The following is a 27,039-nucleotide window of genomic DNA, read 5'->3' as shown; positions in this document are numbered from 1 at the left end:
TTGCCACATCTAGAACAATATATTTAGTTTTAGTCCCCTCATACAGACCTATCACTAAATGCTAGGAGATACTACAGAGTTGTCAACCACTGTAACAAATTGCCAGCACATGCAGTGTAAATAGATTTCTTTGAAACATTCAAGGAGCTAACTGCTCAATTGGCGTGCAACAAATCTCTCTACATACAGGTGGCTTCAGGCACTATCTTCTCCTGGAGCAAGTTTAATTCTGCCACTCCTACCAATGCCCCCCACAACCACACACACACACACACACACACACATACAGATTTGATTGACTAGCTAGTTTATCCTGTTTTTTTTTGGTAAAAGTCTTATTGAGAAGGAGGGAGAAACAGCCTGCATGGGATCCATGGTACGGCCCACAACTGTTAAAATAAATGTATGTCTAGACAATGTCAGTGACTAATCAAGTAGCTGCAAATTGATGTCTTGGAATGGTTCTTGTCAAGTGGGCTTGCACAGAGTACTTGATATCAAAACATACGAATTAACAGGAGGAGGCCACTCTGTCCCACAGACCTGCTCTGCCATTCAATAAGATCATGGCTGATCTGATTGTAACCTCAACTCCACATTCCTGCCTATCCCCGATAACCTTTCATGCCGTTGCTGATCATTAATCTAGCTCTGCCTTAAAAATATTCAAAGACTGCTTCCACTGTCTTTTGAGGAAGTGTTCTAAAACTCAATCCTCAAAAAACTTCTCTATCTGTCTTAAATGGGCATCTCATTTTTAAGCAGTGACCTCTGGTTCTAAATTTTTTTACAATAGAAAACATCCTTTCCACATCCGTCCTGTCAAGACCCCTCAAGACCTTGTATCGCAACGTCGTCATCAGCAGCAATATTCTATTTGATTGAGGTTCTCAATCTACCATTTAAACCATTCTCCCCATGTCTACGTGGGTTTCACCCCCACAACCCAAAGATGTGCAGGTCAGCTAAATTGCCCCTTAATTAGAAAGAAAAAATTGGGTACTCTAAATTTATTGGGGGGGGGGGAAGAGAATCTACCATCTACAATAGTGATTTGTTATTTATGTACTCCTGTTAGACAGAAATGGAACTACAATTTACAAGATCAGCATCGGTGAAAAATGTTACTTAGAACCATAGAAGGAGAAGGAGGCCATTTGGCCCAACAAGTCTGCACCGACCCTCTGAAAAATCACCATGTCTTGGCCCACATCCCCGCCCTATCCCCGCAACCACAAACCCTACCCAAGCTGCACATCCTTGGATACTAAGGGCCACGGACAACGCACCTAACCTGCAGATCTTTGGAGTGTGGGAAGAAACCGGAGCACCAGGAGGAAACCCACACAGACGCGGGGAGAAAGTACAAACTCCACACAGTCACCCAAGGCCAGAATTGAACCTGGGTCCCTGGCACTGTGAGGGAGCAGTGCTAATCACTGTGTCATTTAGTTCAAATTTCAATAAAAGATCATCCACTGCATGCCCATTCTGATTTACACATTCACATCCGTGTTTTCAAATCCCCCAACAACCTATAGATGATCCCATTTAAGTTCTCACCAGACCTTCTAACCTAGCCCGTATTCCTTCTTGTCGCATGGTTCCAATTTCATCACTGACCTTTCACTTTACAAATCCTTGTTTTCTCAACTTTCACCCCAGTTACTGATTTGTTACTTTTGTCTCCCTTTGTGCCAACTGTCTCTCCCTCTATAAGCACTTAAAAGGCTGTTCTGCACAAGGCATGCAGTATTTGTTGGGTTTTGGTACCTGAATGGCAAGAACACACCGTGAATGTTTTCTCCTACCTGGAGTATACATTGGTACCATTGCCACAACTTTTGATATATACTGTGCTTCACTGCACACCTAAGTTTTCATATAATTATGCACCTGGATTGGAATCCATTTTCACAGAGCACACAATTAGATTTTTGGTCTATTTTTAATGCAAAACAGTACAAGTTTTATAAGCAAAATTACACTCATGCCGCTCATGTAATATGGCATATGGCAGAGAATTTTAAATTTAAAGGAATGGCTGAGACGTATGATAACAAGCTTGTCCATTTTCAAAACAGACATCCTCTGATCAATCTTCCCAAGTCATTACATCTACTGTTTTACAAGGGAAACAAATTAAAACTTTTAAACACTGTACTCATTATTAAAAATGTAAAGTTAAAGCATCTAAACATCTCAGTAGGAGAGCTTCACTAAAATGTTCTTATCTTTGTTATTGAGTTTTAATACAAAATACCCGAAAATAGTGCTCAATTAGTTGGTGCAAAGACACCTTCAAGGAAATAAAATGCCTTCCCATGACTGATTTTCAAATGTTGTAACTCAATTTCCCAGACCATATTATGCATAACCTCACATCATCGCCAACATTAAGGAAGTAACGACTAGTCATTTACACAGCTGCATTTTAAGTTAGAAGGCTTTCTGCAGCCATCTTTCAGAATTCTTATGGCGCTAAAGGGCTACTTGGGTTGCCAGGAATTGAAAAATTTCCAATCACCGACTAAGAAAAAGTGCCTCTGGATCTTTTTTCATGAGACAATACTGTTCAATAGACATAATCCTTCTTACAAAACTGTGAAACTGGTAAACTGGAATTAAAAAAAATTAGATTGAAACTTTAACAAGTCTTCAAAAATACTGAATTTTAAGTCAACCGTTTGTGCTGGATTTAGATATTCTCTTCACCTTTGAATTGGTTCTTGAAATTAACAAAGTTCAGTCTTTGCAATGAGACAATTTAAACAGTTTGTTCGATATCATCTTCAACTGTTGTTCCCCAGGCAAAAACAAAACTTTAAAACATAATCGGAATGTCAGCAGTTCTTCGATATGGTTACTGTACAATGATCCTTAAAGTACAGTCAAGCAGATCTGCTAAAATGTGTCACGTCAGTTTGTGACAGCAAATCACTCCAGAGTGCCTGTGAACAACTTCCCAACAATTCTGTCAGATGAAATGTCATTCAGCTCAACTATCCCACAGTCACAAAGCGTCCTCCTTTGCTTGGTGTCTCTGCTGTTCTCCGTTCCTTGAGAATCGCAAATCGTTCATTTAAGGTGATGCCAGTCTAGAGGAAGAAGTACAATTACATTTTGTGATACACATCAAAGCATTCTGCCTGCATAACTAATGGGCTTCCCAAACACAAATGTAGATAGAAGATTATCATTCTCAAGTTTTTTAATCCTCCCTCTCCTCCAGAGAATGCTTTCTCATGCTGGACTATGTTCCCACTCACTTGCAGCCTTTGCTATTTCACATATTCCCATTTTTCCATGCACAATCCTAGGAAGTGGAATTTCACAGACAAACCTAATCCTGTCCTCACTCGATATCCGTCTGCACGTTTAACAGCTGGAAAATGACACCTCGGTTATTGTTCCATACTCCAGCAGAGCTGAGGCCATCCATAACAGCTCTCAGCAATCAGTCTAGTACAGGCCATAATTACATTTTAGATTTCAATACTTATATTTGTCTAGCACCCTTTCATATCAAACATCTCAAAGTGCTTCATCAAATAAAATAGTTTTGAAATGTACCAATTTATGTGGGCAAATGACACAAATGCGTTTCTAGGATTGGAAAAGTATTTCTCAACAAAGATATTATGGGAAATATTTAAATGGATCAATTTGCATAGCATCAGAGGGCGGCATGGTGGCGCAGTGGTTCGCTCTACTGTCTCACGGCGCCGAAGACCCGGCTCGATCCCGGCCCTGGTCACTGTCCATGTAGTTTTCACATTCTCCCCACAGTGGTTCACTTTGCTGCCTCACGGCCCAAAGACCCGGCTCGATCCCAGCCCTGGGTCACTGTCCATGTAGAGTTTTCACATTCTCCCCGTGTCTGTGTGGGTCTCACCTCCACAACCCAAAGATGTGCAGGGTAAATGGATTGGCCACACTAATTGCCCCTTAATTGGGAAAAACCTTGCATAGCATCTTTTAGAATATGCAATTAGCTGTGCTAGAAAAGTTAAGATAAATACTATTTATTTGTAAAGGGAAAACCTTCACGAAAGGAAGTTGTGTATTCACTTATTGTGAGTTCAGTTCAAAATGTAATTTTATGATATGTAATTTGTGGAAGTGAATGCAGGCAAGGTTACCGAACAATTAATCATGCGACGGATTAAATATTGAAGATTAATGAAACTAGCAAATTCATCTGTTTTTGGGTTCAAACTAAACAAGAATCAGATATTTGACACATTCTAATCAAATAGCTCTGGAGTGGATGTCTTATGGGTTAAAATATTACTTTAGCAAATTATCTTTGCTGCATTAGCCAGTATGGACTCCTCTGCAACCAGGAATTCATCCAATTGTAACACTACATCCAGCACAAGGCACCACCAAATAAAAAGGAATTAAAAACAACCATAAAGTAAGAAAAATGAACAGATATGGAAGAAATATCTGAACTACAACAACATTTAAGACCAAATTGAATAAAGAACAAATATTACAAAATGAGATCCAGAATGTGAAAGGATAAATGATTTTGATAAAAGTCAGATCTACAGCATTACTACAGGATCTTCAATTTTGTAATTCATTTACAGAATTTACATGTACTTAATTATGCAAATTGTATTGCATGAGTTTGTAAAATCCATTTTATATCGATTTGATTGCAGCAGTTTTGATGTATCTGATACCATGAGACACATGAAGACTAAAGTTAAAGTGTGTTCTTTTTATGTTGATGATTCAGAGTTTAAACTTTGATCTTCAACCTTGCTTGAATAGTTACACATTAGTATTTTTGCCTGTTGTGCTGAATGTAAAATAAAGCAGCAAGTTAAAATTGTTTTAAAAGAAATAAGAATGATTAAGTCAGTAGAAAGGGTGAAGATTAGCAGAACCATTTGGGTGTCTGCACCCAAGGACTGTGAAGTCTTAAATATAATAACAATAATAATCTTTATTGTCACAAGTAGGCTTTCATTAACACTGCAATGAAGTTACTGTGAAAAGCCCTAGTCGCAACACTCCAGCGCCTGTTCGGGTACACGGAGGGAGAATTCAGAATGTCCAATTCACCTAACAACACATCTTTCGGGACTTGTGGGAGGAAACCGGAGAACCCGGAGGAACCCACACAGACACGGGGAGAATGTGCAGACACTGACCCAAGCCGGGAATTGAATCTGGGACCCTGGCGCTGTGAAGCGACAGTACTAACCACTGTGCTACTGTGCAGCCATAATCTAAATAGGCCTAGTTCAAAATCATGCCAGTATGCATGCAGTATTGTAAAGTATTGATCAAAATTAGTCTCCTTACTAAGTCTTTAAGTAACAATCCTGTTCTTATCAGTCTCGCTATGACAATTGAGATCTCTCTGATGGCAAAAATATTTCCCCCACATTGAGCTGTATACTCCAAGGAATGGCTCATAAATCTTACATCAATTACATAATACATGTACAGGTGAATTAGTACAAGCAGAATGGCTCATAGGGATCATTATGACAATTAGATTTTCCTGAATATAAAAGATGTAGAAACTGCCCCATTTCTACCTTAAACTTTTAAAGAGAGTATGTCCCGCGTTACAGTACAAGGAACAATAAATTAAACTATTGCGTTTTCCAAAAATGGAGGGGAAGCCTGTAATGTCCGATTATTTTTGAGCTTTTGGGCCCCAAGCAATTTGCTTGGGAAAACAAGTTAGAAATGCTAGAAACCATCTTAAGACTGATTTTGGTTAGCAGCTGGTGTTCTTTATTTTGTATTACCATGTAAAAGATAAGCTGTTTTGACAGAATTGAGAGCCTAGGCACAGTGACTGTTCCGCATGTTTGTCATACTGTCTTACTTGCTCAGCAATTAATGTTTGATCTCATCTCAGTGTTTGTTCGGAGCTATTGAAGGAGCACATGGCGCAAAACAAGAATATCTAGTTCAGGGGATGGGGGCTGTAACTCCTATTACTGTCCTAAATCACCTTGTACCATGTATGATCCAAGGGTATGTCAGGCAATTCCAACAAAAATTAGACCTTCGGCCATCTAAGTAAGTGACTAAAAACTACTATCCCCAAATTCATAATTTGGAATTAAGTTGCTCTCCAGCAAGGGAAAGCTGGCTAGACTACTAACAAATGCATATAGCAAGTCAAATAACTAGTTTCAATGGAACACCAAGTCATGTAGCATTTCTCATCCCATCTTTCATGCATATATCTAATTTTCACTTGAACTCGATTGTCACATGGCACTTGTCAAATTTGTAAGGAATAGCAACTCTCATGGTGCAACATGTCCTCCATCAAAAGGTGGCTGGTACTGGCTTGACAAGAAAAAAAAAGAGCCGATCTATACAATTTTAAAATAATTTGCAAACATTTACCTGTCTTCCAACACTGTTGATATCAAATTCCAGAGGCACTCCTTTTGGTGGCTCTTTCTTTTCATCAATCTCTTTTTTTACTGCAAATGGCATCAATGGCGGACGTCTGATTCGGAACGGTTGAGAACTATGGAAAAAGACTCATGATTAAATAGAACAAAATAAGTTTTCTTCCTTTTATGTAACTTGCATTTATACAAGTACAAATGTACAAAAATATCACATGGCATTCCCAAAGGTGTAATTAGAAAGAATGGATGCTCAGCCAAAGTAGACAATAGCAGGGGAGAATGTACACATGCATGCGTGGGCACGTGCACGTGTGTGGCGCTCATGCAGGTGCAGGCCAGTCAAAAGGAGGGAGAAGTACGACATCATTTGAATTTTTCACATATGTGTGAAATTCCAGGTGTGGAGGTACACAATCCAAAGAAAACAGATCTTAACACATATTACGGCAAATAGATCCAAGCTACAGTACTCCTATACACAAACTGATAGATGATTCAATAAAAAAATCATGAATCAAAAAAGGTAGTAACAAAAGAAAGACATACATACTCTGTATTTTTGGCAGATGGGTTCTGAATGGACACAGTCAAAATTCCTCCGCTGCTAACAGGAACGCGACTTCTGAAAGATTAAGTACCTAAGTGACTGACAAGCAAATGTTAATCATAAAAGAATGGCATTCTTCTTAAATTGCAAAATATTTTGCATTGTGCCATACAGAATATCTGTCACTTCTGTCCACAAATGCATCCGGAAGTATTGTATTCTCAAATTGTAAAATAGCATGTCCATACTAAAATTTTAAGAATCTTTTCGCAAAAAAAGTGAACCATTCAGCAGTCAAAACAGCATGAATTAGGCCAGGCTCAAATAAAATTTAGCAACTTCTTGATATGTAGGTTAGCTGCATTACAATTCAAGCTGCACGCGTCGAGGCAAGAATCAATTAGACGTACCAACTTGTATCGTTGCAAACATTCCCCAATGATTCCCTGTCCACACAATAATTGATTCATATAGCAATTACAGTAGGTTCAGAGTTTGATGACTTACTGGTCAAATGTAGCAGCACTGGAATTGGATAGCCACCTGAAAAATAAAAAGATGAGATTCTTATCCCTCAAAAGTCACATTTTTGAGACACATGATATGCTTTCGTAACTGAAATCAAAGGGAAACCAAGTGAAAATATGGATTCCCATTTATTTTAGGTTCTTTATTACATAGAGCAATTTTTGGCTGAGAAAAAGCTCACCAATCAGGCAAATTTAAACCATTTGTTTTGAAGTACAACAACGTTACACATTTGAAACACATTTTTAGAAAGGGAGGGGGGGGGGAACCTAGCAATTTCCACATCTCCATTTTTTGGATTACAGCAGTCATCTTGTAATAGAATTGTCACATCCAAGAAGCCTACAACCAGAGATCTGATTGGGTTATTGCAGAGGCATTCAAAAGGCCATATTGAGCCAAGCCCTGACAATCTAGCCCATGAAACCCTTGCAAATTTGTGCTTACTTGTTGATTGGATTGTGTGAACTTGGGAGACGTTGAGAGAAAAAAAGCATTTCTTCGAATTATCTCACTGGGTGATAGTTCCTTAAAAAGTCAGAACAAGCTTCCGGGTGCGGCGATGACCAGCTGAGTCGCACGTTTCGGCAGCTCCCGGTGGAACGGACTTTTGGGCTCTTAATAAGAGCCCCAACGGCAATTTTAACGGCTAAAAGTACTGTGCGGTGAACCAGAAGGGAATCCCCCCTGGATACGGATGAAAAAAGGAGAGGAAGGTGGCCGGATTGCGGTGGATCCTTTAGAGCAGCGGCAAGGAAGGCAAGCAAAAACCAAGATGGCGTCGGAAGGTGGCAGTTTAATATGGGGCCCTGAACAACACGAGTTTTTGAAACGCTGCATGGAAGAACTCAAAAAGGAAATGAAGAAGGAGCTGTTGGCCCCGATATTACAGGCGATCGAAGGGCTAAAGGAGGAGCAAAAGACCCAGGAGCGGGAGCTTTGGGTCGTGAAGGCAAAGGCAGCCGAGAATGAGGACGACATACAGGGCCTGGTGGTGAAGACGGAGGTGCACGAGGCACACCATAAACGATGTGTGGAAAGGCTGGAGGCGCTGGAGAACAACGCGAGGAGGAACAACCTAAGGATTCTTGGTCTTCCTGAAGGTGCGGAGGGAGCGGACGTCGGGGCATATGTGAGCACGATGCTGCACTCGTTAATGGGAGCGGAGGCCCCGGCGGGTCCGCTGGAGGTGGAGGGAGCATATCGAGTGATGGCGCGAGGACGGAGAGCAGGAGAAATTCCTAGAGCCATAGTGGTGAGATTCCTCCGTTTTAAGGATAGAGAGATGGTCCTTAGATGGGCAAAGAAAACTCGGAGCAGTAAGTGGGAGAACGCGGTGATCCGTGTATACCAAGACTGGAGTGCGGAGGTGGCGAGAAGAAGGGCGAGCTTTAATCGGGCCAAGGCGGTGCTTCACAAAAAGGTAAAATTCGGAATGCTGCAACCGGCAAGACTGTGGGTCACACATCAAGGGAGGCACCACTACTTTGAGACGGCGGATGAGGCGTGGACTTTTATCGTGGAAGAAAAATTGGAATGAGCGGGTTATTAAAAAAAGAACGTTTGAAACAAAGTGGTGGGGCGAGTATGGGGGGGCGAAGAGGGGGGTAAAAAGGGGGGGAAAAAGAGGAGTTTTATGTTATTAATCCTGCGATGTGGTAGCTTTTCTCTCTTCCACAGGTGGTGGGGGGGGGGGGGGGGGGGGAGGAAAGGAGGTGGAGGAGATGGGGCGTTGGCCATTGGGGGCGGGGCCAAGGGGGAAGCGCGGGCCCGGTTCCCGCGCTATGATAATCATGGCGGGAATAGGGAAGCAGGAAGGAGGGGGCGTCGCACGGTGCGAGCCGAGGTCACGGGGGGGAAGCCGAGGTCGGCCAGAGTTTGCTGACTTCTGGGAGCAACATGGGGGGTGTAACTACGCTAGTGGGGGATCTAGCGGGGGGAGGGGGGGGGGGGGGGGTGGGAGGGGGGAATTATTGGGCTGCTGCTGCTGGGGAGTGGGGGGAGCTGGCATGGGGTGGGATGGGCGGGGGGGGCACCGCCTGGAGGGGGACACAGCTGCGTGGGAACCGGGTGAGGAGCTGGAAAAAGGGGATGGCTAATCGACAAGCGGCGGGGGGGGGGGGCGGGGGGGGTAAAAAGCCCCCCAACCCGGCTGATCACGTGGAACGTGAGAGGGCTGAACGGGCCGATAAAGAGGGCACGGGTACTCGCACACCTTAAGAAACTTAAGGCAGACGTGGTTATGTTACAGGAAACGCACTTGAAACTGATAGACCAGGTGAGACTACGCAAAGGTTGGGTAGGGCAGGTGTTCCATTCGGGGCTAGATGCGAAAAACAGGGGGGTGGCTATATTGGTGGGGAAGCGGGTAATGTTGGAGGCAAAGACTATAGTGGCGGATAGCGGGGGCAAATACGTGATGGTGAGTGGCAAACTACAGGGGGAGATGGTGGTTTTGGTAAACGTATATGCCCCGAACTGGGATGATGCCAATTTTATGAGGCGTATGCTAGGACGCATCCCGGACCTAGAGGTGGGAAAGTTGGTAATGGGGGGAGATTTCAATACGGTGTTGGAACCAGGGCTGGACAGGTCGAGGTCCAGGACTGGAAGGAGGCCGGCAGCAGCCAAAGTGCTTAAAGATTTTATGGAGCAGATGGGAGGAGTAGACCCGTGGAGATTTAGCAGACCTAGGAGTAAGGAGTTTTCGTTTTTCTCCTTTGTCCACAAAGTCTCTTCGCGAATAGACTTTTTTGTTTTGGGAAGGGCGTTGATCCCGAAGGTGAGGGGAACGGAGTATACGGCTATAGCCATTTCGGATCACGCTCCACATTGGGTGGACTTGGGAGATAGGGAGTAAACAGAAGGGCGCCCACCCTGGAGAATGGACATGGGACTAATGGCAGATGAGGGGGTGTGTCTAAGGGTGAGGGGGTGCATTGAAAAGTACTTGGAACTCAATGATAATGGGGAGGTCCAGGTGGGAGTGGTCTGGGAGGCGCTGAAGGCAGTGGTTAGAGGGGAGCTGATATCAATAAGGGCACATAAAGGAAAGCAGGAGTGTAGGGAACGGGAGCGGTTGCTGCAAGAACTTCTGAGGGTGGACAGGCAATATGCGGAGGCACCGGAGGAGGGACTGTACAGGGAAAGGCAAAGGCTACACGTAGAATTTCACTTGCTGACAACGGGTACTGCAGAGGCACAGTGGAGGAAGGCACAGGGTGTACAGTATGAATATGGGGAGAAGGCGAGCAGGTTGCTGGCCCACCAATTGAGGAAAAGGGGAGCAGCGAGGGAAATAGGGGGAGTGAGGGATGAGGAAGGAGAGATGGAGCGGGGAGCGGAGAGAGTGAATGGAGTGTTCAAGGCATTTTATAAAAAATTATACGAAGCTCAACCCCCGGATGGGAGGGAGAGAATGATGGGCTTTCTGGACCGGCTGGAATTTCCCAAGGTGGAGGAGCAGGAAAGGGTGGGACTGGGAGCACAGATGGAAATAGAGGAAGTAGTGAAAGGAATTAGGAGCATGCAGGCGGGGAAGGCTCCGGGACCGGATGGATTCCCAGTTGAATTTTACAGGAAATATGTGGACTTGCTCGCCCCGCTACTGATGAGGACCTTTAATGAGGCAAAGGAAAGGGGACAGCTGCCCCCGACTATGTCTGAGGCAACGATATCGCTTCTCCTAAAGAAGGAAAAGGACCCGCTGCAATGCGGGTCCTATAGACCTATTTCCCTCCTAAATGTAGACGCTAAGATTCTGGCCAAGGTAATGGCAATGAGGATAGAGGATTGTGTCCCGAGGATGGTCCATGAGGACCAAACTTGGTTTGTGAAGGGGAGACAGCTGAATACGAATATACGGAGGCTGCTAGGGGGAATGATGATGCCCCCACCAGAGGGGGAAGCGGAGATAGTGGTGGCGATGGATGCCGAGAAAGCATTTGATAGAGTGGAGTGGGATTATCTGTGGGAGGTGCTGAGGAGATTTGGTTTTGGAGATGAGTATGTTGGATGGGTGCAGCTGTTGTATAGGGCCCCAGTGGCGAGTGTGGTCACGAATGGACGGGGATCTGCATACTTTCGGCTCCATAGAGGGACAAGGCAGGGATGCCCTCTGTCCCCATTATTGTTTGCACTGGCGATTGAGTCCCTGGCAATAGCATTGAGGGGTTCCAAGAAGTGGAGGGGAGTACTTAGAGGAGGAGAAGAACACCGGGTATCTCTGTATGCGGATGATTTGTTGTTATATGTAGCGGACCCGGCGGAGGGGATGCCAGAGATAATGCAGACACTTCGGGAGTTTGGAGAATTCTCAGGATATAAACTGAACATGGGGAAAAGTGAGTTGTTTGTGGTGCATCCAGGGGAGCAGAGCAGAGAAATAAAGGACTTTCCTCTGAGGAAGGTAACAAGGGACTTTCGTTACTTGGGGATCCAGATAGACAAGAATTGGGGTACATTGCATAGGTTAAATTTAACGCGATTGGTGGAACAAATGGAGGAGGACTTCAAGAGATGGGACATGGTATCCCTGTCACTGGCAGGGAGGGTGCAGGCGGTTAAAATGGTAGTCCTCCCGAGATTCCTCTTTGTGTTTCAGTGCCTCCCGGTGGTGATCACGAAGGCTTTTTTAAAAAGGATTGAAAAGAGCATCATGAGTTTTGTGTGGGCCGGGAAGACCCCGAGAGTGAGGGATTTTTACAGCGTAGTAGGGATAGAGGGGGGGCTGGCACTACCGAGCCTAAGTGAGTACTACTGGGCCGCCAATATCTCAATGGTGAGATTAGAGAGGGCGTCCTGTAGGGGGACTAGCCTACAGGCTATGGTGACAGCCCCATTGCCGTTCTCACCGAGGAACTACACCACAAGCCCGGTGGTGGTGGCTACACTGAAGATTTGGGGACAGTGGCGACGGCATAGGGGAAAGACGGGAGCCTTGGTGGGGTCCCCGATAAGAAATAACCATAGGTTTGCCCCGGGGAGAATGGACGGGGGATTTGGAATATGGCAAAGAGCAGGAGTAACGCAACTGAAAGATCTGTTTGTGGATGGGAAGTTCGCAAGTCTGGGAGCGCTGACCGAGAAATATGGGTTGCCCCAAGGGAATGCATTCCGGTATATGCAACTGAGGGCTTTTGCGAGGCAACAGGTGAGGGAATTCCCGCAGCTCCCGACGCATGAGGTGCAGGACAGAGTGATCTCAAAGACATGGGTGGGGGACGGTAAGGTGTCAGATATATATAGGGAAATGAGGGACGAGGGGGAGATTATGGTAGATGAGCTGAAAGGGAAATGGGAAGAAGAGCTGGGGGAGGAGATTGAGGAGGGGCTGTGGGCGGATGCCCTAAGTAGGGTAAACTCATCGTCCTCGTGTGCCAGGCTAAGCCTGATTCAATTTAAGGTGTTACACAGGGCGCATATGACTGGAGCACGGCTCAGTAAATTTTTTTGGGTAGAGGATAGGTGTGCGAGATGCTCGAGAAGCCCAGCGAATCACACCCACATGTTCTGGTCATGTCCGGCACTACAGGGGTTCTGGGTGGGGGTGACAAAGGTGCTTTCGAAAGTAGTGGGGGTCCAGGTCGAACCAAGCTGGGGGTTGGCTATATTTGGGGTTGCACAAGAGCCGGGAGTGCAGGAGGCGAGAGAGGCCGATGTTTTGGCCTTTGCGTCCCTAGTAGCCCGGCGCAGGATACTGTTGATGTGGAAGGAAGCCAAGCCCCCGGGGGTGGAGACCTGGATAAATGACATGGCAGGGTTTATAAAGCTGGAACGGATTAAGTTCGTCCTAAGGGGATCGGCTCAAGGGTTCACCAGGCGGTGGCAACCGTTCGTCGAATACCTCACAGAAAGATAGAGGGAATGGAAATGAAGAAGGCAGCAGCAGCAGCCCGGGGGGGGGGGGGGGGGGGGGGAACCAGAAGGACTCTCAGGGTTGTTAATATATATGTATAATATGTATAGGTCGTTGCTATAAATAATTGTATATTGGACTGTTAAATCATATTTTTGGAGAGTGTTTATCTGAGACAAGGCAGTTGCCATTTAGTTTTAGTTTTCGTTATATATTATTTATTCTTTGTTTATAAAACAGGTCATTGTTATTTATACTGTTATATTATTGTGTAAAGGATACACAATATACTGTGATGGTTGACCAAAAATTTTCAATAAAATATTTTTTTTAAAGTCAGAACAAATCTATTGGTATCAAGAGCCATATGCTTTGAACTTTATACTTATATTGGGTTGGACAACAACTCAACTCTGAAAACAAATGTATCGTAGTAATTGATAGATATGTCAAAACAAATAAAGTACAATGTTGGGATTTGAGAATTTTCAGCATCTAAAAAGTAATTTAAGCATATTTTCTGCAGTTTGTTCAGTTTTTGAACTTACGGTTCTGTCCTTTTCTTAGTAGCTGCTCCATTCACCCCTTGTTCAGTTTGCATGTGCACCTGTGTTTAATAACATTTCAGATACAGATTACTGCTTTCAGATATAAACTGCTTAGCCCTATTTCTCTTTCTGACAAAATAGTCAATCTTCTGCTAACAGTAGTCAAAAAGAGGAACAGAAATCTAGAAACCCAGACTGTAAGCAAATAAGGTCAACATTTGTGGGAAACCTTTTTCAACAAGATAAATCGTGTTCAAATCCCATCACACAAGGCTTTGAAATTGTACTTAATGAATGTAATGAATGATAAAGACCATGAAATTGTCAAATTGTTGTATAAACCAAACTGGTTTACCAATATTCAGAAAAGGATATCTGTGATTTCCCAGCTAGCCCGATCTAAAATGACTAGTACTACGTGTTTCTACCTCTCAGCGCAGAGGATCCGTGTTTGATCCTGGCCCCGGGTCACTGTCCATGTGGAGTTTGCACATTCTCCCCGTGTCTGCGTGGATCTCACCCCCACGACCCAAAAAGATGTGCAGGCTAGGTGAATTGAAAGGTGCCTGGCAAGTCATCACTCAGCTATGTCACAGATTTATCAACACCATTAAGGTAAACAGGAATGAGTACTAAATGCAGACTGACCACCAGCTCTCACATTCATATGGATGGTTATTGAAATGTATATGTTTTTTATACTTGGTGGCTTCAGACATTTACTAAATAAAATTTAAGAAAACATGATCAGATATCTGACAGAGCAAAAAAACTGTTGCAAGATGAGACTCAACAAAAAAAAAGCATCTGACATTAACAAGGTGCAAGGGCATCACAATTGGCCCAGTATCCCCCAAGTACAGGGAGGAAATTGGACATGGCACACATTTCTTATTGCTATTCAGTTTATTTCCACTTTTGGGGGACTAAACTGAAATACCAAGGTCAAGTAAACTGTTGACACCAAGTTAAGTTTCCCACCGTCAGAACAGCCAAATGGCCAAAAAACATCAAAGGATATCCAGTGTGTTTGAAATTGAACTCCAATACACATCAACACCACCAGAAAAAGCGAAAAGGGTGAGGGTAGAGACGGGTGGGAAAAACAGCAACTTCTAGAAATCATTAAGACTCACAAAAGATTCTCAAATCAATAAAGAACAGAGTTAAAGATATGGGCCGAGGGATTTCTTGTTGGAGATTGCCACTTAAAAAAACTAATTTGCATCAGTATTCAACTTCAAGCTATTTATCACATAGTATTAAATCAACATAAACGTTTACACGACTAGTAAAGACACAAGCACTTGCCAATACTTTAGTTCCTTTGCTGCCAAGGAAGCGGTCTACAGAGGGCAGCATGCAAAGAAAGTTTTTTGGAGGAATCTCTTTCATCAGGAAAGATAGTACGAAGTCTTACAACACCAGGTTAAAGTCCAACAGGTTTGTTTCGATGTCACTAGCTTTCGGAGCGCAGCTCCTTCCTCAGGTAAATGAAGAGGTATGTTCCAGAAACACATATATAGACAAATTCAAAGGTGCCAAACAATGCTTGGAATGCGACCATTAGCAGGTGATTAAATCTTTACAGATCCAGAGATGGGGTAACCCCAGGTTAAAGAGGTGTGAATTGCATCAAGCCAGGACAGTTGGTAGGATTTCGCAGGCCAGATGGTGGGGGATGAATGTAATGTGACATGAATCCCAGGTCCCGGTTGAGGCCGCACTCATGTGTGCGGAACTTGGCTATAAGTTTCTGCTCGGCGATTCTGCGTTGTCGCGGGTCCTGAAGGCCGCCTTGGATAACGCTTACCCGGAGATCAGAGGCTGAATGCCCTTGACTGCTGAAGTGTTCCCCGACTGGAAGGGAACATTCCTGCCTGGTGATTGTTGCGCGATGTCCGTTCATTCGTTGTCGCAGCGTCTGCATGGTCTCGCCAATGTACCACGCTTCGGGACATCCTTTCCTGCAGCGTATGAGGTAGACAACGTTGGCCGAGTCGCACGAGTACGTACCACGTACCTGGTGTTCTCGCGTGTAATAGTGGTATCCATGTCAATGATCTGGCACGTCTTGCAGAGATTGCCATGGCAGGGTTGTGTGGTGTCGTGGTCACTGTTCTGAAGACTGGGTAGTTTGCTGCAAACAATGGTTCGTTTGCGGAGCGGAGCGGAGAAACTAAGTCATCTTCTTCACAGCCTTCAACACGTCATTGATGACGATGAACATCTTGCCAAGGTCATCCCCACACCCCCACTACTTGCCTTCAAACAACCGCGCAACCTCAAACGAACCATTGTTTGCAGCAAACTACCCAGTCTTCAGAACAGTGACCACGACACCACACAACCCTGCCATGGCAATCTCTGCAAGACGTGCCAGATCATTGACATGGATACCACTATCACACGCGAGAACACCACCCACCAGGTACGTACTCGTGCGACTCGGCCAACGTTGTCTACCTCATACGCTGCAGGAAAGGATGTCCCGAAGCATGGTACGTTGGCGAGACCATGCAGACGCTGCGACAACGAATGAACGGACATCGCGCAACAATCACCAGGCAGGAATGTTCCCTTCCAGTCGGCGAACACTTCAGCAGTCAAGGGCATTCAGCCTCTGATCTCCGGGTAAGCGTTCTCCAAGGCGGCCTTCAGGGCGCGCAACAACGCAGAATCGCCGAGCAGAAACTTATAGCCAAGTTCCGCACACGAGTGCGGCCTCAACCGGGACCTGGGATTCATGTCACATTACATTCATCCCCCACCATCTGGCCTGCGAAATCCTACCAACTGTCCTGGCTTGATAAAATTCACACCTCTTTAACCTGGGGTTACCCCATCTCTGGATCTGTAAAGATTTAATCACCTGCTAATGGTCGCATTCCAAGCATTGTTTGGCATCTTTGAATTTGTCTATATATGTGTCTCTGGAACATACCTCTTCATTCACCTGAGGAAGGAGCAACGCTCCGAAAGCTAGTGACATCGAAACAAACCTGTTGGACTTTAACCTGGTGTTGTAAGACTTCGTACTGTGCTCACCCCAGTCCAACGCCGGCATCTCCACATCATGAGGAAAGATAGGTAGTGTAGAGCATAGATCATCGAAGGAAAGACTAAAGTTGATGGTTCAAAAACCCTTTCTCATTCTTTTCTTTATACTCTTGAATTTATGTCCAATCTTGCCATCATAAAGATTCCCACCACTTAAAGTGAACCTTTTGCCTCTGTAATCAATGTCTATTCATAGATATCACTTATGAAAAAAAATAGGATTTTCTACCTTGAGACATTGAGCTATTTTTTTTTTTTTTTCAGGTAAACATGTCCATACCTTTAGGCCTCTTTTGAAAAGAAATGTTGCCTGTCGCACTTCTTTAGTTTGTTGCATCTTTGCTGGAGCCCTGAAAGAATTTGTTTGGACTGGATTCCTGAAAATAATAAGCATAGAGGATTAAGCCTACAACAACATTTTCTCACAAAATGAAGAATCTAATACAATTTCAGAAGTGCTTGCTTCTGCCTTGATGAAATATATTTACTGAGGTAGTTTTGGACAATTATCAGAATCCTTTTCAGCTGCAGTAACGTAGGAGACTTACTCTATCCTTTGTGTTAAGTCAAATTAATTCTCCATTTCCTTTCACCACCCTAAACATAGCACTGTCCACATCTCCTTACCTCCTCTTTAGCTGCATTGAATGCATCAGTGTTGGCATGCATTTCCACTGTTCTTCATTCTGCCTCATTACTGGTGTGTTGCGCTGGAGTGGAGCTCTTGATCTCTGTCCAACCTGCTGAAATCATGGAGAAGAAATCAACACCAAATACAGAAAGCCTAGAGGAGAGGATGGGGAGTGGGAAGGGAGTAGAGAGTAAATCAAATTTATAATAAAACCTTGCACCAAAATGTACCACCTGACACGAGATTGAATGCATCTCTGAAGCTACATTTCCTTCATATTTTAATTGGTTTAATTTCAACTTTTTTGCATCGCTGAGTTCAACACCTTTACTTTATCCTTTATTGAATCCACTGTTTAGCTGTTTGTTATTACAGAACTTGACTGTTACTGAAAGAGATTTTTTTCGTCAACATTTCTCATCTTGCATTCACCAAGACATTTTGAAATTAAAACCAGGCAGCTTGACGGATTGGTCAAGGCACTGCCTGAGGAATGAAGCAGGAAATTACTTTCATTTATTTTGTTTAGCTGAAACAGGTGCAATTCGTACACAGGTTGCGCCAGGTTCAACTAAACAAAATAAGCGATGCTCATTCGCTGGTTAAATTCTCAGGGCAATACCTTGACCAATTAGGGACAAGCTGCCATGTTTAATTTTCAGACAGTGTTTGGCAGTTAACTGTCAGTCACCATCAATTGGTGCATTCGCCATGGCAATACTTCTACCAATCAGAGCTGCTCGGCAATCAACACTCTTCTTATACAGGAGAAATGTGTTGATTCCCTTACATTGTAGTTTTGTGAATGTCCTGTTGAGTGCAGGATGAAAAGTTTGACAGAAGTCCTTTTTCAGCAATATTGAATCTGCTGCATCTTAACTTTAGCCATGCTTAATTTTCTTCTTGCATTGATAACTTGCAGCTATTCCCGACACCACGTTTCACTTTTATTTACTACTTTTACCTCAATTTTAATACTACAAATTATTACCTGGAAAAGTAAGGTAATGTTTATGCCATTGGACTAGTAATCCAGGGACTGTTGAGATTGTATTAAAAGTGTCACTGGTTCACTAATTGGCTGTAAAACATTTTTAGGTTGTAATAGGTTATATATTAATGCAGGTTTTTTCTTTCAAATGTCCTTTAGGGATGGAAACCTGGCATCCTTATGCATTGTGGCCTACATGTGACTCCAGTCGTCCATCAATCTGGTTCACTTTGACGTTGCTCACCAAGTCACTGACTTGAGTGCCGTTACATTCTCAGGATCACCAAGGATGAGCAATAAATACCAGCCTTAAAAGCCAGCAAATAAAAACAGCACCCACATCCCAAGAATTAACAACTCCTTCAGAAATTAAATGGAGCCAGTGCACATAATTCTTAATTCTGACCACTGCATCATCAACTAACTGCTAGCACTATACAACACAAAAATACTAAATATAGGTCAGTGCCCTGAAACTAAGGACATTGGGGTGGGGTCAGCTCGGGTTCCCACTTCTAATCACTATTCAACAACTTTGGTTAGGGAGTGTAAATTGTGGCAGGTGGGCCACAATAGTTACCCAAGAAATCGAGGAATTTGACTGGGATGTCTCGTGATCATATAGTCTGCTGATACCATCTACATAAGGTACCAGAAAGTACATGATATTTGTGTAGATGTATCCCTACAAAACCTCTATCACTAAATTGGCCCAGAACATCCCATCTCAAGGCGCCATAACCTAGAGATACCCGAGAAGATGCATTGGGCACCTCCTCCAGAGGTCCACATGCAAGCACTGCATGAGAATTGCCCAGAAAGTTTAAAGTTGTGACGGGCAATTACCGTGCTGGAACTATCCGATTCTCTGAATTAAATCGGAGGCTACAGATGGTTCTCTGTACTCTCCGAGCAGAATAGTTACCCAAGAAAGGTTAAAAGGAGTAAAACCGCTTCTAACATCCGGGTAACTAAAGCACTGCCCTCTGCCACCATCCTGAACCTTGACTATCACAACACCAGCCCCCCGCCCCCCCAACCCACTGAGCCCTAACTACGACTCTCTTGACCACTGCCGCAACTCACAAACTACAACCCCCCCCAACCTGGTCCATCCTATTCACCCCAACCATCCTACCACCCACCCAACAACCCAGGACTCATCTCCCTCAACGCCTCCCCCCCCCCCCCCCACTAATTCTACCCAGCCCCTTGATCCACCCGAAACCCCTACACATCCTTGCCCCATGCTACCCATACACTTCAGTCCCCCCCACCTGCTACTCACTTACCTCATCCCTGGCTTCTCAAGATGCATTTAACCATAAGGACCTGGTTTGCAGCATTAGTGCCCTAAAAAAGGATGCATGGATTCACTTCTCCCGACACTGTTGACCTGCATTGGAAGGATTTGGGAACCAAGTACGCTACACATTTTTCACCAGACCAAGGTTGGAAGGTCAGGCAAGAAATTAACAGCTTCTGACAAAGATAGCAAAAAAAAAAGTAGAGTGGCCTCAGAGGTTCTGATGCAATATTTCATGTCAACTGTGCAGGATAATCTCAACTGGCAATTTTTTCTGTTGTTAAGTGAATGTGACATCAGTCATTCTGTTCAAATGCTATTATTTTGGATTATGGAGGCTGCAAAAAAAAAAAAAAAAAAAAAATCTACTGAAGAAACAATTATAGGACTGTGAATGAATCTGCTATGGTCTTGTTGACGGGTAGTTGACAGGAATCTGCTATGGTCTTGTTGACTGAGTGCTGAATTTGGTGCATTTGAGTGCTATAGTGAGAGTTTGGTGACTGAGGGAGTATAAGGCTTCATTTTTATCTAAAGTCTAGTCTTTTATTTAGTTAATTAACTTAAAAGTTGCTGTTTGGTTCAGAAGAAGGTGAATTTTCAATCAGTTTTAAACAAAGCTTCTATTTGTAGGCACTTGCAGCTGGAGCTTGTTAATTAGTTAATTAGATTAGGCCAGTTTTCAGAGGCTAGATTCACAGTATAAAAGTGATCCCCTACAGTGCAGACTTTGTTTGCACGGAGTGCTGAATCTGGTGCATTTGAGTGCTATAGTGAGAGTTTGGTGACTGAGGGAGTGCTGAATCTGGTGCATTTGAGTGCTATAGTGAGAGTTTGGTGACTGAGGGAGTGCTGAATTTGGTGCATTTGAGTGCTATAGTGAGAGTTTGGTGACTGAGGGAGTTAGGTGCTCCTTTCTTTTTGTTTCCTACATTTCCGCAAAGAGTGAGAAGAGAGCCAGGAGTTTGGAGAGTGCAGCTGACTGGGAGCAGAGTCGTAGGGCGGACATCCAGTTGGTCCACAGGGCAACTATATTCTGCAAGGTAAGAGGGGATGGAGGCTAGGCCAGTTGCATGCTCCTCTTGTAGGATGTGGGTGGTGAAGGATACCACCGGTGTCCCCGCTGACTATACCTGCGGGAAGTGCACCCAACTCCAGCTCCTCAAAGACAGTGTTAGGGAACTGGAGCTGGAGCTGGATGAACTTCCGATCATCCGGGAAGCAGAGGGGGTGATAGAGAAGAGTTCCAGGGAGGTAACCACACCCAAGGCACAGGACAAGAATAGCTGGGTTACAGTCAGGGGACAGAAAACAAACAGGCAGACAGTGCAGGGATCCCTTGTGGCCGTCCCCTTCAAAAGAAGTATACCGTTTTGGATGCTGTTTGGGGGGGATGGGATACGAACTACTGGGGGAAGGCCCTAGCGGCCAGGTCTCTGGCACTGGGTCTGGCTCTGGGGCTCAGAAGGGAAGGGGGGGGGAGAATCGAAAAGCAATAGTTGTAGGAGATTCAATGGTTAGGGGAATAGATAGGAGATTCTGTGGTCGCGAGCGAGACTCCCGGAAGGTATGTTGCCTCCCGGGTGCCAGGGTCAGGGATGTCTCGGATCGTGTCTTCAGGATCCTTAAGGGGGAGGGGGAGCAGCCAGAAGTCGTGGTGCACATTGGTACCAACGACGTAGGTAGGAAAAGGGGTGTGGAGGTAATAAACGAGTTTAGGGAGTTAGTCTGGAAGTTAAAAGCCAGGACAGACAGAGTTGTCATCTCTGGTTTGTTGCCAGTGCCACGTGATAGCGAGGCTAGGAATAGGGAGAGAGTGCTGCTGAACACGTGGCTGCAGGAATGGTGTAGGAGGGAGGGCTTCAGGTATTTGGATAATTGGAGAGCATTCTGGGGAAGGTGGGACCTGTACAAGTAGGACGGGTTGCATCTGAACCAGAGGGGCACCAATATCCTGGGAGGGAGGTTTTCTAGTACTCTTTGGGAGGGTTTAAACTAATTTGGTAGGGGAATGGGAAACGGATTTGTAGTCCAGCAACTAAGGTAGCCGATATTCGGGACGCCAAAGCGTGTAATGAGGCAGTGGGGAAGGGAACACTGACAAAGGAGAGTACTTGCAGGCACGGAGATGGGTTGAAATGTGTATACTTCAACGCAAGAAACATCAGGAATAAGGTGGGTGAACTTAAGGCATGGATCGGTACTTGGGACTACGATGTGGTGGCCATCACGGAAACTTGGATAGAAGAGAGGCAGGAATGGTTGTTGGAGGTCCCTGGTTATAGATTAGGGAGGGTGGTAAAAGAGATGGGGGGTTGGCATTGTTAATTAGAGATAGTATAACAGCTGCAGAAAGGCAGTTTGAGGAGTATCAGCCTACTGAGGTAGTATGGGTTGACGTCAGAAATAGGAAAGGAGCAGTCACCTTGTTGGGAGTTTTCTATAGGCCCCTGAATAGTAGCAGAGATGTGGAGGAACAGATTGGGAAACAGATTTTGGAAAGGTGCAGAAGTCACAGGGTAGTAGTCATGGGTGACTTTAACTTCCCAAACATTGAGTGGAAACTCTTTAGATCAAATAGTTTGGATGGGGTGGTGTTTGTGCAGTGTGTCCAGGAAGCTTTTCTAACACAGTATGTAGATTGTCCGACCAGAGGAGAGGCAATATTGGATTTAGTACTTGGTAATGAACCAGGGCAAGTGATAGATTTGTTAGTGGGGGAGCATTTTGGAGATAGTGACCACAATTCTGTGACTTTCACTTTAGTAATGGAGAGGGATAGGTGCATGCAACAGGGCAAGGTTTACAATTGGGGGAAGGGTAAATACGATGTTGGCAGACAAGAATTGAAGTGCATAAGTTGGGAACATAGACCAGCAGGGAAGGACACAAGTGAAATGTGGAACTTGTTCAAGGAACAGGTACTACGTGTCCTGGTTGTGTATGTCCCTGTCAGGCAGGGAAGAGATGGTCGAGTGAGGGAACCATGGTTGACAAGAGAGGTTGAATGTCTTGTTAAGAGGAAAAAGGAGACTTATGTAAGGCTGAGGAAACAAGGTTCAGACAGGGCGTTGGAGGGATACAAGATAGCCAGGAGGGAACTGAAGAAAGGGATTAGGAGAGCTAAGAGAGGGCATGAACAATCTTTGGCGGGTAGGATCAAGGAAAACCCCAAGGCCTTTTACACATGTGTGAAATATGAGAATGACTAGAGCGAGGGTAGGTCCGATCAAGGACAGTAGCGGGAGATTGTGTATTGAGTCTGAAGAGATAGGAGAGGTCTTGAATGAGTACTTTTCTTCTGTATTTACAAATGAGAGGGGCCATATTGTTGGAGAGGACAGTGTGAAACTGACTGGTAAGCTCGAGGAAATACTTGTAAGGAAGGAAGATGTGTTGGGCATTTTGAAAAACTTGAGGATAGACAAGTCCCCCGGGCCTGACGGGATATAGCCAAGGATTCTATGGGAAGCAAGAGATGAAATTGCAGAGCCGTTGGCAATGATCTTTTCGTCCTCACTGTCAACAGGGGTGGTACCAGGGGATTGGAGTGGCGAATGTCGTGCCCCTGTTCAAAAAAGGGACTAGGGATAACCCTGGGAATTACAGGCCAGTTAGTCATACTTCGGTGGTAGGCAAAGTCATGGAAAGGGTACTGAAGGATAGGATTTCTGAGCATCTGGAAAGACACTGCTTGATTAGGGATAGTCAGCACAGATTTGTGAGGGGTAGGTCTTGCCTTCCAAGTCTTATTGAATTCTTTGAGGAGGTGACCAAGCATGTGGATGAAGGTAAAGCAGTGGATGTAGTGTACATGGATTTTAGTAAGGCATTTGATAAGGTTCCCCATGGTAGGCTTCTGCAGAAAGTAAGGAGGCATGGGATAGTGGGAAATGTGGCCAGTTGGATAACGAACTGGCTAACCAATAGAAGTCAGAGAGTGGTGGTGGATGGCAAATATTCAGCCTGGATCCCAGTTACCAATGGCGTACCGCAGGGATCAGTTCTGGGTCCTCTGCTGTTTGTGATTTTCATTAATGACTTGAATGAGGGAGTTGAAGGGTGGGTCAGTAAATTTGCAGACAATATGAAGATTGGTGGAGTTGTGGATAGTGAGGAGGGCTGTTGTCGGCTGCAAAGAGACATAGATAGGATGCAGAGCTGGGCTGAGAAGTGGCAGATGGAGTTTAACCCTGAAAAGTGTGAGGTTGTCCATTTTGGAAGGACAAATATGAATGCGGAATACAGGGTTAACGGTAGAGTTCTTGGCAATGTGGAGGAGCAGAGAGATCTTGGGGTCTATGTTCATACATCTTTGCAAGTTGCCACTCAAGTGGATAGAGCTGTGAAGAAGGCCTATGGTGTGCTAGCGTTCATTAACAGAGGGATTGAATTTAAGAGCCGTGAGGTGATGATGCAGCTGTACAAAACTTTGGTAAGGCCAAATTTGGAGTGCTGTTTACAGTTCTGGTCGCCTCATTTTAGGAAGGATGTGGAAACTTTGGAAAAGGTGCACAGGAGATTTACCAGGATGGCATGGAGAGTAGGTCTTACGAGGAAAGGTTGAGGGTGCTAGGCCTTTACTCATTAGAACGGAGAAGGATAAGGGGCGACTTGATAGAGGTTTATAAGATGATCAGGGGAATAGATAGACAGTCAGAGACTTTTTCCCCGGATGGAACAAACCATTACAAGGGGACATAAATTTAAGGTGAATGGTGGAAGATATAGGGGGGATGTCAGAGGTAGGTTCTTTACCCAGAGAGTAGTGGGGGCATGGAATGCACTGCCTGTGGAAGTAGTTGAGTCGGAAACATTAGGGACCTTCAAGCAGCTCTTGGATAGGTACATGGATTACGGTAAAATTATATAGTGTCGATTTATTTGTTCTTAAGGGCAGCACGGGAGCATTGTGGATAGCACAATTGCTTCACAGCTCCAGGGTCCCAGGTTCGATTCCGGCTCGGGTCACTGTCTGTGCGGAGTCTGCACATCCTCTCAGTGTCTGCGTGGGTTTCCTCCGGGTGCTCCGGTTTCCTCCCACAGTCCAAAGATGTGCAGGTTAGGTGGATTGGCCATGATAAATTGCCCTTAGTGTTGGGTGGAGGTGTTGACTTTGGGTAGGGTGCTCGTTCCAAGAGCCGGTGCAGACTCAGACGGCCGAATGGCCTCCTTCTGCACTGTAAATTCAATGATAATCTATGATTAATCTAGGACAAAGGTTCGGCACAACATCGTGGGCCGAAGGGCCTGTTCTGTGCTGTATTTTCTATGTTCTATGTTCTAGTCTTTTAGTTGTATTTGTTTTAACTGGCTGAGACAGTTTACAGCTTATTTCTGGAACAAAGTAGAACAGGCATTCCTGTTAAAATTGTTATAGCTAACTACTCCATCTTCTGAATCAAGTAGAAACACCAAGCTTACTTTTCCCATTGATTTCAATGAACTGTTGTCACAATAATGACCAATCATAAAACCTTCACATTTCATTGCACAAATAATTAGTCTCAAAATGTGAATGCATTATAAATAATAAAAGTAAGTAATGAAACACGACAATTTACCTTCTGACTTAGAGACGACCTGTTTAGTGGGTTGATCCACTTTCGTAGCATTAAAGCTTTTCTTGCTGCCAGGCCAGTTATTACACCCTGAAACCGCTTCCTCCACGGTCCAGAACCTCTCCTCTTTCCCATTGGTACCTGTCTGTTCACAGCTGTGCCTATAATGGTTTAAGAAAGCATTGCTTTTCTTTTCATTTTCAATCTGTATGCTCACCTTAATACCACAAGAGAATTCTCAGAAAATATTGGGCTCGAGAAATACACAATTTAGCACCAACAAAATGCCTAATTTCCATGGAATGCACTTCTTACATACACCATGGTGATCATTTTTGAAGAAGATAAAATGGAATCCAATTCATGCAGTTCGATGTTACGGTCCCAGTAGAGTAACAGTTTATTTAAATCTATTTTGGAAATTTGAAAACCCAAGTATTAACTAAAACAGAGTTCAATGTTTAAAGTAAATTATTTGCTACACAAATATCAAACCTGAATATTAATAACAACATTCTCTCTTAGACAGTTGTGTTGAAGATAGTAAATGAATGGTTACTTATATTCCTCAACCTTAATGCAAATTTCCTTCTACATCCATTTGACATACACCCCCAGGAAAGTTCGATACACGGGTCACTAGCACAGCCGGTTCAGGTCAGAATTCGCCTGGTTCTAAATTTCTTTTAACTTTGGAAATCTTTTCTCTGGCTATCCCAGATGTTTCTTTAATTCATTTTGGTGTGGGCATCGCGGATTAGGCCAGCATTTATTGCCCATCCCTAGTTGCCCTTCAGGTGGTGGCGAGTTGGCTTCTTGAACCGCTGCAGTCCTCGAGGTGTAGGTACATCCATTGTGCTGTTAGGGAAGGAGCTCCAAAACATTGCCTCAACGGCAGCGAAGGAACGGCGATATATTTCCAAGTCAGGGTGGTGAGTGGCATGGAGGAGAACCTCCAGGTGGGGTGGTTCCCAGGTATCTGTGGCTCTTCTCCTTCCAGATGGTGGTGGTCGTGGGTTTGGAAGGTGCTGTCTGTGGGACCTTGGTGAGTTACTTGTAGATGGTACACATGACTGCCATTGTTCGTCAGTGGTGGGGGGTTGGAATACTTGTAAAAAGAGCAGCAATCAAGTGGGCTCCTTTGTCCTGGATGGTGTCGAGCTTCTTGGGTGTTGTAGAGCTGCACTCATCCAGGCAGTGTAGGGTAATCCATGTTATACGTTTTAGTTGCTGTGAAATGAAGAGTCTAAAGTTCTTGTGCCTTTTCACCAAACACCATTTATTTCACTTCCACAGCCTCTGCACAAAACTCTTCACAATGCACCACCTGACAGAGGCCACCTGAAGCCCCTTTACATATCAGTGTCAATTAATGGATACTTAACATAAATGAGAACTAATTGCAATGTCTCTTAACCCATTACTTAACAGTCTCCCCTTCCATGGAAAAAAATAATTAGGTGAAAACAAAATTAAGAAACTCAAAAACACACACATGATGTCCCCCATCCCTTTTTTGTTTTGTTTGGACGAGAAAGAAAAAAAAAAGTCACAGAAACAAGCGCCCTGCATTAACAATATCCAAAAGTTTCTGTGAACTCGCCCCTCT

The 27,039-nt window shown here is 44.4% G+C and overlaps 1 protein-coding gene across 2 annotated transcripts in view; it reads right to left on the bottom strand.

Moving 5' to 3' along the window:
- Positions 1-1,929: 1,929 nt before the first annotated feature.
- Positions 1,930-27,039, bottom strand: part of LOC140389716 (UAP56-interacting factor-like) — a 48,115-nt gene continuing 23,005 nt past the window's right edge. Inside the window, exons 3-10 of one of the 2 annotated variants that reach the window (XM_072474159.1) lie at positions 25,434-25,591; positions 17,569-17,684; positions 17,222-17,318; positions 13,882-13,940; positions 7,456-7,491; positions 6,952-7,023; positions 6,391-6,517; positions 1,930-3,098 (exon numbers count right to left, since the gene is read on the bottom strand). In XM_072474159.1, the coding sequence (XP_072330260.1) occupies positions 3,003-3,098; positions 6,391-6,517; positions 6,952-7,023; positions 7,456-7,491; positions 13,882-13,940; positions 17,222-17,318; positions 17,569-17,684; positions 25,434-25,591 (761 nt within the window). In that variant the 3' untranslated portion in view covers positions 1,930-3,002. The remainder of the gene's footprint in view (positions 3,099-6,390; positions 6,518-6,951; positions 7,024-7,455; positions 7,492-13,881; positions 13,941-17,221; positions 17,319-17,568; positions 17,685-25,433; positions 25,592-27,039) is intronic. The other variant, XM_072474160.1, reaches the window with a different exon arrangement.

The sequence above is a fragment of the Scyliorhinus torazame genome, chromosome 14, assembly GCF_047496885.1.
Source record: "Scyliorhinus torazame isolate Kashiwa2021f chromosome 14, sScyTor2.1, whole genome shotgun sequence".
Classification (NCBI taxonomy): domain Eukaryota; kingdom Metazoa; phylum Chordata; class Chondrichthyes; order Carcharhiniformes; family Scyliorhinidae; genus Scyliorhinus; species Scyliorhinus torazame.
This window is presented reverse-complemented; position numbering and strand designations above follow the sequence as displayed.